Source organism: Xyrauchen texanus, chromosome 29 (assembly GCF_025860055.1).
Source record: "Xyrauchen texanus isolate HMW12.3.18 chromosome 29, RBS_HiC_50CHRs, whole genome shotgun sequence".
Classification (NCBI taxonomy): Eukaryota; Metazoa; Chordata; class Actinopteri; order Cypriniformes; family Catostomidae; genus Xyrauchen; species Xyrauchen texanus.
Window position 1 is genome coordinate 3,065,778 of NC_068304.1, and position 13,619 is coordinate 3,079,396.

Here is a 13,619-nt window from a genome sequence, read left to right on the forward strand (position 1 = left end):
TCTCCAATTTTACATCTGAAAGTCACAAGTGGAGCCTCTTTAGTTTCACATTTGAAAGTGGAAATTTAGAGTAAAACAGGATTTAAAAAAAATGTATTGCCTCTAAAGATATAGATTTAATCACTGGAGTCTTAAGGATTTGCTTTATGTGATTTATGGATCAAAAACGTCTGGTCACCATTCACTTGCATTGTATGGACCGACAGAGCTGAAACATTCTTCAAAAAATCTTTATTTGTGTTCTGCAGAAGAAAGTAAGTCATACACATCTGGGATGGCATGAGGGTGAGTAAATCATGAGAGAATTTTCATTTGTAGTTAAACTATTACTTTAAGCTTTTATAGGAAATGTATTTATTGAAATTTTGAAAGTTTTTCATTGAAGAGAAGAATAAACTGTTAATATGATGAATTATCAAATGTTAATTTTGGTTGTTCAGTCTGTTTTATTCACCAGAGAACAAGAGAAAGTCTTGCGTGATTAAATGGTTGATATTTCACTTCAGTAGAGTACATTTATTATTATTAGGGGTTCAAGCCCGAAGGGTTGAATCTCTATTGTAATTGTAAGGATTTTTATTATTATTTGTATTATTCTGCCCTAAAAGTGATCGTGCAGACTAATCCGTAAGTCGTAGAGAGCTGAATGAAACACAATGAGCTGAATGAGGCAGTGTACCAAGTTGTATGAAAATCGGCCACAAGGTGGCGCTATAACAAGGACATTTACGTTTTCACCTATAGCTCTGCCACTGAGTTGAATAATCTAAAAAAAAAAAAAACATTTTCTCTAATTCCTTGTACCAAGACCTACAAAATGTATATCTTTGTTTATGGCATTTTATAAAATGTTTCCGGTATTCTAATTTCTAAAAAAGCTACTTTTTTTTTCGAACGCCTCCAAGACCGTATAACCCATTCTCACAAAATGTATATCTACTATGTGTGTCTACTATGAACCCTCCAGACAAAAAGTTATCAAAGGAATTTTGATTTATTGAAGCGTTGCGAAGATATAAGCCAACGAATTGGTCAGGTGTAATCCATTTTGTGTGTATTGACCAATATCTACCAAACAAAAAGGCCAAATGTTACGAAACTTGACACAATTGTACAAAAGCTCATTTTGAGTCGGTGCAGTTTTTAGTGTGTGTTGTCCGGTGTCAAGTGTCAATATATATATAAGATATTAAAATGAATAAATGTCTATTTTTCCAGCCTTTTGTATTAGCATTTATTGATCACCCCTTATTTAGTTTAGATACAGTTCCTATATATTGTTATTTAGGGCAAATATACTATTTATTAAATCTACTTTTATCGTATTTTAATGGGGATATAATTTATTACAGCTGCCAGTTACACGAGCAAACAAGGTTTGAACATCAATCGTAACAAGATCAAACTGAAGTTCATGGCTTTTTAACACTTCTGTGTATAGGCCTACATTTAAAGGCTGTTTATTTGATCAATGCAGGTAAACGTCATATTATGCGACTACACTTTACGGAGAGTTTACGACATACTAGTTAAGTCTTGTCTTAAGAACAGGTGGAGTTAAGAACACCGACTTAGTTACAAACTAAATAGTAAACCCTTAGTGCAACCCAGATGATTAAAAGTCACTGCAAAATGAGAAATCTGAAGTTGGCAGCATTTGTTTTTAAATGCTACAAAAGTGTTAAACTTTTTTAGGAGCACAGTATGACTCAGAAATGAACTATTGTTCATTTTATTATTTATTAATTTTTGTAGCTTAAAACTTCATTTTTAGGGATCATGGCCAGGTTGACATTTCTGTGGAATGCTTGCTGTGCTATGACAGAATGAGTTCCTCTTAATACATGAACAGTATGCTGTGCTTTGATGATTTTAGTGCAAAAATATGAAAAAATACAAGTGTGGCAAACTTATTTTTGAAATATTTATTTTTTTTGTCAGAAATTACAGCAATATATTCATAAATACCTAATTACTACACGCAACAAAGAATATATTACATTACGATGAATTCAAACAATTACATAAAAAATATTAAAATAAAAACATGGTTTCACAGCATCTAAAATCCTCCATTGAGTTTGGGAGAGCGTGTGTGTATGTGTGTGTGAGAGAGAGGTGGGTAGGTTTGTGCCTGCTCTGGTCAGGCAGTGGTAGTGCTTCATGAAGCAGACACACACACACACACACACACACCGCTGCAATTGTTTAGGGCCAGCCTCAGATGTGTAAACATGGAGCCACCGTGCATAAGCATGGCATGAGATGCGTGAACAGCGAGCAAACTGATGGCACGCCACTGACAGTGTAACCAAACTCCTCACCTGTGCTTCATAAAGATGCATTGAGACAATTATATGTTTTAATTGTTGTGCTATCACTGTGAACTCGGATCAAAAGATGGCATGTGGTCGGTCTATAACAGCATGCTGCATGTCATGGCATAAACATGAAATACATACAGCATTGGGGGGTTAAGTGCGAGGAAAACAAACAGATGTGTCATTCCCATATTCTACATCAGCTACCAGATTACCATAAAAAGGTAGAAAACAAAAGATCTAACAGGCAGTATCAATGTTTTAAGGCCCATATTCATTATCACGTTTATTTTAATCGAGTCCTTGACTTGCGATCAAATTAAAATGAGTTTGATATAAAAGAAAAATTTAACTTGGCAAACAAGAACATCTTCAGGCAAAGCAGGCTTTGGGAATTTTCCAATAAATTCATGTGAAGTGCTATGACACGGCAGGACTAACTCGATTCGTTTTTTTTTTGTTTCAAATGTTTTTGGCATGCCACCTCAACTTTGGCACAGTACTCGTCAAATAGCAAAAATAATTTGTTCCATCAAATCTGCAGTTGTCAAACACATTATTGTTTGTGTACAATAACATTACTGGGCCGATTTGTGCACTTTAACTTCTCTGACACAGTGTGAACTCTGGGCACACAGACGAGATATACAGTATTTCTTTAAGAAATGCTCTTAATGCAGGAAACATAAATCCAAAAACAGGCTACATGCTGCTTCATGATAAAATAACTTGGTGTAGTAGTCCTGAAATTCATGAGGCAGCTGGTAAATGATAGTCCCGGGTCAAAGGGTCAAACATCAGGGTATGTCATCAGAGATGCATGGCCTTAAGGGTGAAGAGGAAATGGTATTGGTGGTAGGCTGTTCCTACTGTAGTTCAGGCAAAGAGGAAGTGATGTCATCACTCCATTTGTCCTGACCAGCACAACACCCAAAAGCATTCACATATATATATATATATATATATATATATATATATATATATATATAAAAAATGGCAGGCTTTTTTTTTCTTCTAAAGAACAATGATTTAAGTAATTAAAAACATACAAAATTATTTGTTGTTGTTTTGATATTATTTACAATACAATGCTGAAGCACCTTATTTAAAAACTTTATTCTAAATCTTGAAATAAAACATTTTCCTTTATTTACTTGATGGATTTTGTCCTCAGCATTTTTTTCCTTCACTAGATCAAAAAGAGTCTTCTGTCATCACACAGTACCTCCAGAGAGTTTTCAGGGTTTTGTTTGTCTTTAAGTGCATTTCTTGGCGTGACCTCCACAAGAGAGAGATGGCAGGTGGGCAGAGCTATGTTCTGATTGGCCGTCTGCTCTCTCTCTGATGTGATTGGATGATTTCTGAGGTTCGGTCACATGTCAAGTGTGATGTTGCCCACAGGATGGTATCATACGGGAGGTAAGCGGGTGGCGTGATCTTCGGTTCCTCACCATCTCTCTCCATTGGGGGTTTGGGTGGGGTATGGGGGGTGCTCTGGGAGGGCTGGAGGGTGTCACCTGGGTGGAAATCCCTTGAAGTGACCTCTGGACCAGGGGCTCTGTGGCAGCGTCAGGCACATCTTGAAGTGCTCCAGTTCGGCCTGTATCTTCTCTCTCTCCGCCGCCAGCTTCTGCTTCTGAGCCATCAGCTCCTACAACATGACACACATGAGCACAGTGTTCATCTTGACCACACAATTCCAGACGGAAATGTTCATTGACAAGTTTTTTACATTTTGTTTTCAATAACATTTATATTTACGCATTTGGCAGACGCTTTGATCCAAAGCAACTTACAGTGCCCTGATTACAGGGACAATCCCCCCGGAGCAACCTGGAGTTAAGTGCCTTGCTCAAGGACACAATGGTGGTGGCTGTGGGGATCGAACCAGCAACCTTCTGCTTACCTGTTCAGTGCTTTGGCCCACTACACCACCACTCATACCAAAGACGAGATGAAAAACACCATGATGACAATCAAAAAGTTTTAATTAATACAAACTGTTGACAAAAAATATGATGAGAAAAAATAACACTTAGTTATTTTGTAAAGCAAGAAAAATCTAGAAAAAATAATAATTAAATAATTCAGTCATAGTATGCTGAGCAGCAAGAGTTGAACAGCTGTACATTTAACTTTACTGACGTGTTAATTACCTCAAACACATCTTATATATATGACATTAATCATAAATGTTATATTATAACTGGGTATAGTCACATGGGGTAACCACCTCGTGGTCGCTATAATGTGGTTCTCACGCTGGGTGGGGCGCGTGGTGAATTTTGCATGGATGCCGTGAAGAATAGCGTGAAGCCTCCACACGTGCTATGTCTCCGCGGTAACGGAGCCAAGTGATAAGATGCGCGGATTGATGGTCTCAGATGCGGAGGCAACTGAGATTCGTCCTCCACCACCCGTATTGAGGCGAGTCACTACACCACTACCAGGACTTAGAGCGCATTGGTAATTCCAAATTGGTGAGAAAATAAAAAAATAAAATAAAATGTGCAACACATGACGCAATATCATAAACTGTCTAAATGTGAGGATTCACAACAGAGCAACTTCTAAAAGAAGGTAACACTTCAGAATATTCATTATATGGTGTTATTTCAGGAGCTCAGGTTTGCAGGCAGTTTTCTCATGTTTAATCTTTAACACACATTTAAATAATTGTAAATAGTTAAGACATTTTTCAAAATATTTGAAAATGTGATGCATGTTTTTGTCATTTTGCACATTATTAAACTGTTGCTTTTGTTGATTTAAAACTATGTAATTTTACATATTGGCGCTATTGGAACAGGATTAGTTTTATTTGGGGACATGGGATAATGTAATAATTACCAGAGCTTCTCAGTCATTTTAATCCTGTGCGAAACGGTCATGTCAGTAATTTTTCAGGACTTATGGAGCGCGTGTTCCCACGCCGGTAAAAATTACTGCATTTTACCTACTATAAAACGTCCTGTAAACTCACTGAGCACTTATTCATGTGATTATCCAATTAGCCAATCATGTGGTAGCATTGGATAAAATCATGCAGATATGGGTCAGGAGCTTCATTTATTGTTCACATAAACCATCAGAATGGGGACATTTTTTTATCTCAGTGGCATGATTGTTGGTGCCAGACGGGCTGGTTTGAGTATTTCTGGGATTTTCACACACAACAGTCTCTAGAATCAATCGTGCCAAAAATAAAAAACATCCAGTGAGGGGCAGATCTGCTGATGGAAATGTCTTGTTGATGAGAGAAGTCAACAGAGAATGGCCAGACTGGTTTGAGCTGACAGAAAGGCTATGGTAACTCAGATAACAGCTCTGTACAATTGTGGTGAAAAGAATATCATCTCAGAATGCACAACATGTCGAACTTTGAGGCGGATGGGCTACAACAACCACGTTGGGTTCCATTTCTGTCAGCTGAGGCTGCAGTGGGCACAGGCTCACCAAAACTGGACAGCTAAAGACTGGAAAAACATAGCCTGGTCTGATGAATCTCAATTTCCTTGTGTCAACAGTCCAGGCTGGTGGTGGTGCAACGGTATGGGGAATGTTTTTTTAGCAGACTTAGGGCCTGTTAATACCCATCAATCATCGCTTGAATGTCACAGCCTATTTGAGTATTGTTGCTGACTATGTGCATCCCTTCATGGTCACAATGTACCCATCTTCTAATGACTACTTCCAGCATGATAATGCACCATGTCACAAAGCAAAAGTCATCTCTAATTGGTTTCAAGAACATGAAAATTAGTTTACTGTTCTTCAGTGGCCTTCCCAGTCATCGGAACTGAATCCAATAGAACATCTTTGGGATTTGGTAGAACGGGAGATTCGCAGCATGAATGTGCAGCTGACAAATTTTGCAGAAACTGCGTTATTTAATCATGTCAACACGGACCAAAATGTCAAAGGAATGTTTCAAACATCTTGTGGAATCCACAAAGCATTGAGGCTGATTTAAAAGCAAAGGGAGGCCCTACCCAGTATTAGTATAGTGTTCCTAATAAAGTGCTCAGTGAGTGTCCAGAAAAGTAATCCTGTCCAAATAGGGCTTCAGTCAGAGTAAAATGCACTAAAATAATGAATATGACTTGATGAAATACTGACAAAATTTGAAAGATATTTTCATCAACACTGCATGTACAATGAACTTCGACACATGAACAGTACAGGAGTGCACAGGACAGGAGAGCGCTTTATGTGTCTTACCTCCATGGAGTGTGAGAGCTGTTCGGCTGTGAGACTGAGATTATAGTGATGAGTCTCCAAACGCCGGCACTGACTGTGAAGAACCTGACGCTCAATGCTTTGCTCTAGAGAGAGAGAGAGAGAGAGAGAGAGAGTTAAGCCAGAGATAATGCCCCATTCCCCCCCCCGACCATGTTTTTGTCATTTTGCACATTATTGACAGTCAAACTGACTAAAATTACTGGGCCACAGAGCACATGGTCATTGAAACAGAGAGGATACACATCATTGACTTGCCCTCGGCTGGACAGACCTACAATCCCAAGGGAGGGAACATCTCACCTTCTGCATACTCCTGATAAGCATCAAAGATGGCTTCAATGCCCTGCCATCTGGGCATGGACGGCTCCTCTTCCTCACTTTCATCTTCCTCTTCCTCATAATCCTCCTCAGTGGAGAGCTCATGGCAGGGTGGCAGGGGGTGGCAGTGCTGTCCGTTGGGCTGAGAGGCAGAGAGTGGCTGTGGTTTGGAGCGGCCCGGCATGCTCTGCAGCTCAGGAATGTTATAATGTACGGATGAGTCCACAGTGTGGTTCTGTTCTGACATCACCAGTGCAGCACCTGACAGAGCAAGAGATGCGTAGACATTAGAGTGTTTCAGAGCACACACCTATTTAAACTGAATGCCAATATTTAGAACAACAAAATAATGCATCCCTATTGACAAACTGTGAAAGTTTGGCCAGTGACAATGTAATGTTTTTCCTTGTACGTAGGCTGATTCATTTTTATTTTATTTTCTCATACACTCAAAACTCTTTTACCATTAAGATGTATGCTTTTGAGTCATGTGTCCAAAATACACAATCCAGTTAGACGATGAATAAATAAGTGGAGTGAAAAGAAGTGATATGGATAGCAATTGCTGACAAAATGGAAAAGTGTGCCTACCATGTGATTACAACATGGGATGTGCACGAGCAATCGAGTACTCATTCTGCACCAGCTACTCGAGAATTAAACGAATATTGCAAATTAATTTTCCTCTGTGCATTTTCTTTCCATGAGCAGCGCTTGAACTATTTCCCCTCTGAATCTTTCAGCAAATCTCAGTTACAACTGATTCCACTGGAAGTTGCTGTGGATAAGTGTCTGTGATTTGAAAGCAAAGTGTGTCAATACTTGTTATATTTTTCTATTTGTTCTACTGACTACTCTATTTTTAATGCAAATGGACAAGGATCAGCTCTTATCAAGGGACGAGGATCAGCTCTTATCAAAGGACGAGGATCAGCTCTTATCAAAGGACGAGGATCAGCTCTTATCAAGGGACAAGGATAATGTCTTATCAATGGACAAGGATCATCTCTTATCAATGGACAAGGATCATCTCTTATCATGGGACAAGGATAATCTCTTATCAATGGACAAGGATCATCTCTTATCATGGGACAAGGATAATCTCTTATCAATGGACAAGGATCATCTCTTATCAATGGACAAAGATCATCTCTTATCAATGGACAAGGATCATCTCTTATCGTGGGACAAGGATAATCTCTTATCAATGGACAAGGATCATCTCTTATCAAGGGACAAGGATCATCTCTTATCAATGGACAAGGATCATCTCTTATCAAGGGACAAGGATCATCTCTTATCAATGGACAAGGATCATCTCTTATCAATGGACAAGGATCATCTCTTATCAATGGACAAGGATCATCTCTTATCAAGGGACAAGGATCATCTCTTATCAAGGGACAAGGATCATCTCTTATCAATGGACAAGGATCATCTCTTATCAATGGACAAGGATCATCTCTTATCAATGGACAAGGATCATCTCTTATCAATGGACAAAGATCATCTCTTATCAATGGACAAGGATCATCTCTTATCAATGGACAAGGATCATCTCTTATCAAGGGACAAGGATCATCTCTTATCAAGGGACAAGGATCATCTCTTATCAATGGACAAGGATCAGCTCTTATCAAGGGACAAGGATCATCTCTTATCAAGGGACAAGGATCAGCTCTTATCAATGGACAAGGATCAGCTCTTATCAAGGGACAAGGATCAGCTCTTACTACGAGACAAGGATCAGCTCTTACTACGAGACAAGGATCAGCTCTTACAGTGGAAATATATGAGCAACTCGGGACTTATCAGACCAGTATGTGTGTGTTTGTGTTAAATCTCTGAACACCAGCAGAGCTCATTATATAAAATGAGTTTATAAAAAATATAAAATTAATAAAACGTTCACCACTTGTTTTTCTGAATAATCACATGTAAAATGAATGAAATGTCTTGGTCTTTGTTTCTATATGTGCATTACCCTCATGCCATCAGGACTGATTTCTGTGTATGTTCTGTGTGAGTACAAATGTTTTTGCTGTTATGTTTAAATCTTTTTGCATTCCATTTTTATTAATGCATATTGTTCATTTCTTATTATTGAAACCGTTCTATTTGTGAATAAAACAAAATAGGAATTTCACGTACTTGTCATATGATGTATTTTTAACTTAAAATAATCGAGTACTCGTTCGGCAATAGCACAATGGCTGTACTATTATTATATATATATATATATATATATATATATATATATATATATATATATATATATATATATATATTTTATATGGGGTGGTAATTTTTCAGCACCTCATGATTCTATATTGATTCATTAGTGTTTTCATTCAGCTTCTTTTCTTATAGGCTGAAAAAGAATGTTCTACAGTGTTTGGTTGTGAAAAAAACATGTCGATTTTTATCAGCTACTAAAGACACTTTGTTGTGTCACAGAAATTAAGTCAGAATTGTGAAGTAGAGCTGCTCGATTATTTGTTTAAAGATGGCAATCCTGATTCAGACATCCACAAGATCTTAACACGATGGTAATGTTCTGGAGGCATGCCTTTAAGGCGGTCAAATTACATTTTGAAATTCACTTCGAGATGTGTTTTTAAAAGGTGAAGTTCTTTTTAACTTGATTTGGTATCTAAAAAACTTCACTACAACAAGTTAGAAGACAAATGTTTTAATCCTTTTTATGCACTTACCAAGGTTAATGCTTTTTGGCCTTTTTATTAACAGGATTTATTTTTTTAATTTTTTTGTATTTATTTTTTGCAATAATAACAAAGCTGTTTGGTTTATAATGTACTAGTTGCACCCTCTTGTGGATTTAGGACACTTCCTACTTTTTATCTATTGCATTTTTCGTGATCTTTATTCTAAGCAACAACAACAACAAAAAAAAGTGATTCACAATTCATCCAGAATCGTGCAGCTCTATTGTGAGGTATAAAGTCAGATTTACCTTTTTAATTTTTGTATTCTATGGCGGGACAAAGGCAGCATACAGTTAAGAATGCAATAATGCGAGCAATGAAACAGAATTTGGGAGAGAATTTGAATTGCAAAGTACCTTTGCTCTTCTGCAGGGCTTTCTGAGTGGACTGCAGCACTGACTCGTGGAACTGCTGTGCAAACTCTTCTGCTACAAAGCTCTCCCAGGGCATTGTCTTTCCGTTCACACTAGAAGAGCTCTCTTTAGTGAACAGGGGTTGTCGCACACTGTTTAGTAGACTAGAGCTCTTGCCAGGGATGCTGTCACTGGATCGGCTCTTATCAGATAACTGTGCAGGCAGGGGAGACTCTTTCAGTCTCAGATGGCTTGAGTGGGGTCGGGGCTGATCTGGGATGGAGAGAGGGTCCGCAACGGGAGCAGCAACAGACACAGACGGGGAGGGACTGGGAGGCCGTCCGTTCAGCAGCTTGTCTGATTGGATTGGGGACTGAGATAACTGATCTGCAAACATGGCATGCTGGTGTTAAACATTTGTTCATAAAGAAAGCAAAACTTTAAATAGACCAGTGGATGAAAGGAATATCATGAGATCTTTTTGGTCTTTGCATGTATGCACAATTTGCCAGTAAATGGACATAGATAAACAGGTGACTTTAGTCACTGTGTCGCATATCACTGTTTTTTCGCAACTATGTTTATTGTGTTTTTAAGATGAAGTGTCAAATAAAAAAACATAATAATTAAAAAATTGCTTGAAAACTTCTCAAGTTTTTTTATTTTTAATAAATTAATTAATAATTACTTTTGATGGAAATGTCAAGGCGCGAGCGTCCTGCTGGATTTTTTCGTCATTACAGCGGAAACAACATAAAATTATCTGTCATTTTTTGGCATACAGATAAGTGTAAGACATTAGAGACTATAAAGGGTCTACTTTTATATGTGTACACTCACAATAACAACAAAACCTTGTGCTTTTGTAAAATAAAGAAAATTAAAAGGGTGAGCTGTAAGCAGTCTCTGGATTTGCGAGCATATTTCTGAAACACGTCACAAAAATGAACTGAAACTCCATGAATACTTATCACACAAACATGAAACGTATGTTTAAAGAAAGCTTAAAATGTCTACTTTTAAATAAAACTATTCAAATTTAAAACAAATATTCTCCTGCAATGTAGTCTGTATGAAACAAAGTGATGTACAGTTTTTACCAGTTCATTTAATTAGCACTAATATGATCACACCCACCAGCAGAGGGCGCTATTCATATGGTAATGTGCTGAGATGATCAAATCAAATGGTAAACACCCTCGACTGTGCCTTGAAAACAACAAGTTTTTCATTTTTCTGCACATTTGGAAGACAGCACGATAAATATGTGAGAAAACTCCTGGATAGTGACGAAGAGTTAAAATTTTCCTCAGAAGAACAGCGGGACTCCGATGAACTATTTTGAAGAGAGAATTGATCCAGCCGAGGATACAATTTCGGACGAGTAAGTAATTTAGTTTTCATTAGTTGACATGCTATTTTATATAAACATGTACATATTTTACTAGTGGGACTGTTTCCAGACTTGCCAGCCAGGATTCAGAGTATTGAAATTTGAAATGTGTCATAATAAGCAAGTTTTAGTTACATGTAAATGTTGTTTCGGCTAAAGCAGGTACTTAAATTGTATAATGTATGATATAAATATGATATATAATATAATGTAAAAATAATATGAATGTTTAGATTATATTTTAACTAGTGTTTATGCTGCCTCATTATCATCAACAAAGCTTGTGCTTGCAAATATGTGTTCAGGTTAAATTAGTAAAATACACTTTAACATCAACATATTATAATGATTTCTGAAGGATCATGTGACATTCTGTTGTGAATTGTTCATGATTAGACAGTTAAGGATATTACGTTAATTGAGCATGTTTTTAAGGAAACATATTCACAACGCAAGTTAGGGCACCTAAACACTAGCGAATGCTCAGATGGAGCATTTGACGCATGGAAACATGAAAGGTATACCAGAGGGAAGAGACAGTTCAGTTCGAAAACAAGCGGGAATCCGGTGGCTATCACAGACAGACATGGCCACCTAAATTACGACATTTGGACAATGTACCAGTAAACTCTTGAAACATTTCTCCAGGCTCTTCCTCTACTCTATTTGTAGCCTGGCAGAAATGCAATAAAGGACAAGGAATGAATACATGCATGTATGAGTTTGTCCTCCATGTTCTTTCGATTTCACAGCACAGCTTGTCCCACCTTTCCGAAATTCTCATTGGTCAGTGCATGCCTACATCAGGGTGTGTTGCAGCAAAAGTTTCAAAGACTAGATGGACCACTGGTATTAAAATGAATTTTAGAAATATTAACGGCCAATGGATGTAGAAAATGAAGTCCCACCTCAAAGGTAAAATAGACAATCACCTTTTAGATACAGACATCTGTCAGTTATCTCAAGAATGCATTCGCATTAGCCGAACCAACCTGAAAATAATGGTGTTTTTTAGTGTTATCTTAGCTAAAGAACCACAATTTATTATGCCATTGTTGTCAGATTTTACCGCTGATTTGAAATGTTCTTTGATCATAATCCTGACCAACCATTTTGGAGATTTCAGTCTTTCTCAATTTAAGATGATAGGAGCTATACTTGTTTGCCACTTGTTTACACAGAAAAATAGCCGACTAGCCTGCCCAAGATTGTTCTAAAGATGGCCACCGAGTGGACTGATTTGCCATAAAAGAGTGTTTAAAAATGTTCTCAACTTTAGTACGCATGATGGAGCGTTACTACAGCAAACCCTTGTTTTCCCTCTCCATCCTTCTGATGCACCAACCCAGTTGAATCTATGAATTTGCAGCATAAAATCTAGTGTGTAGGCACCCTTATGAAACCTGAGGAATATGTAAATTAGTTCAAGTTCACCTGGTCATTCTCTTCATTGTCTCTGCAAATGTAAGTTGGAAAAGTATGTTTATGTTGTGGATGAAGCTGATTAACCTCATATATATATATATATATATATATATATATATAGTACATTATAGTTTGAGTGAGGTAATTAACCGTTAGTAAAGTTCATTGTAAAGGTGTTCATGTCTTGATAAGTTACAACAATCAATTCTAGATTTTACTTTTTTTTAATAAATAAATAAAAAAACAGTGTTGGAGGTATCATACAATATAATGTTCGTCAACAGTATGTTTTAATAAAATCATTTAATTGTCATTAAGATTAATCTTTTTCATCTCATCTTTACTATCGTTGACAAAACAAATATTCCATCATCAAACATTTGTGACAGCAATTTTGTTAGTGAGATAAACACTGGTGTGAACGACCTCTCATCCTCTCCATACACTATTAAAGTGATAGTTCACCCAAAAATGAAAATTCTCTCATCATTTACTCATCCTCATGCCATTAAATATGTGTATGACTTCCTTCCTTCTGCAGAATACAAATTTCAGCTCTGTAGGTCCATACAATGCAAGTGAATGGGTGCCAAATTTTCATAAATCCACCTAAAGAAAACAAAGTACTCCAGACGACTCCAGTGGTTTTATCAATGCCTGAAGTGATATGATAGGTATGGGGGTGAGAAACAGATAAATAAAGGAAGTCCTTTTTCCTTCACTTTCACTTTCTCATTCTTCTGTTTTTGGTGATTCGCATTCTTCATGCATATCGCTTCCTACTGGGCAGGGAGATATTTCAATGATAAAAATTACTTAAATATTGATCTGTTTCTCACCA

The 13,619-nt window shown here is 37.3% G+C and overlaps 2 protein-coding genes across 3 annotated transcripts in view; both read right to left on the minus strand.

The window, feature by feature from the left end:
* LOC127623356 (cytochrome c oxidase subunit 4 isoform 1, mitochondrial-like) overlaps positions 1-13,619 on the minus strand; it is a 160,516-nt gene that overhangs the window by 34,673 nt on the left and 112,224 nt on the right. The gene's annotated exons all lie outside the window — the stretch shown is intronic.
* Positions 1,943-13,619, minus strand: part of gse1b (Gse1 coiled-coil protein b) — a 333,061-nt gene continuing 321,384 nt past the window's right edge. For both annotated transcript variants that reach the window (XM_052097772.1, XM_052097771.1), the window contains exons 14-17: positions 9,964-10,347; positions 6,864-7,142; positions 6,543-6,646; positions 1,943-3,972 (exon numbers count right to left, since the gene is read on the minus strand). In XM_052097772.1, the coding sequence (XP_051953732.1) occupies positions 3,835-3,972; positions 6,543-6,646; positions 6,864-7,142; positions 9,964-10,347 (905 nt within the window). In that variant the 3' untranslated portion in view covers positions 1,943-3,834. The remainder of the gene's footprint in view (positions 3,973-6,542; positions 6,647-6,863; positions 7,143-9,963; positions 10,348-13,619) is intronic.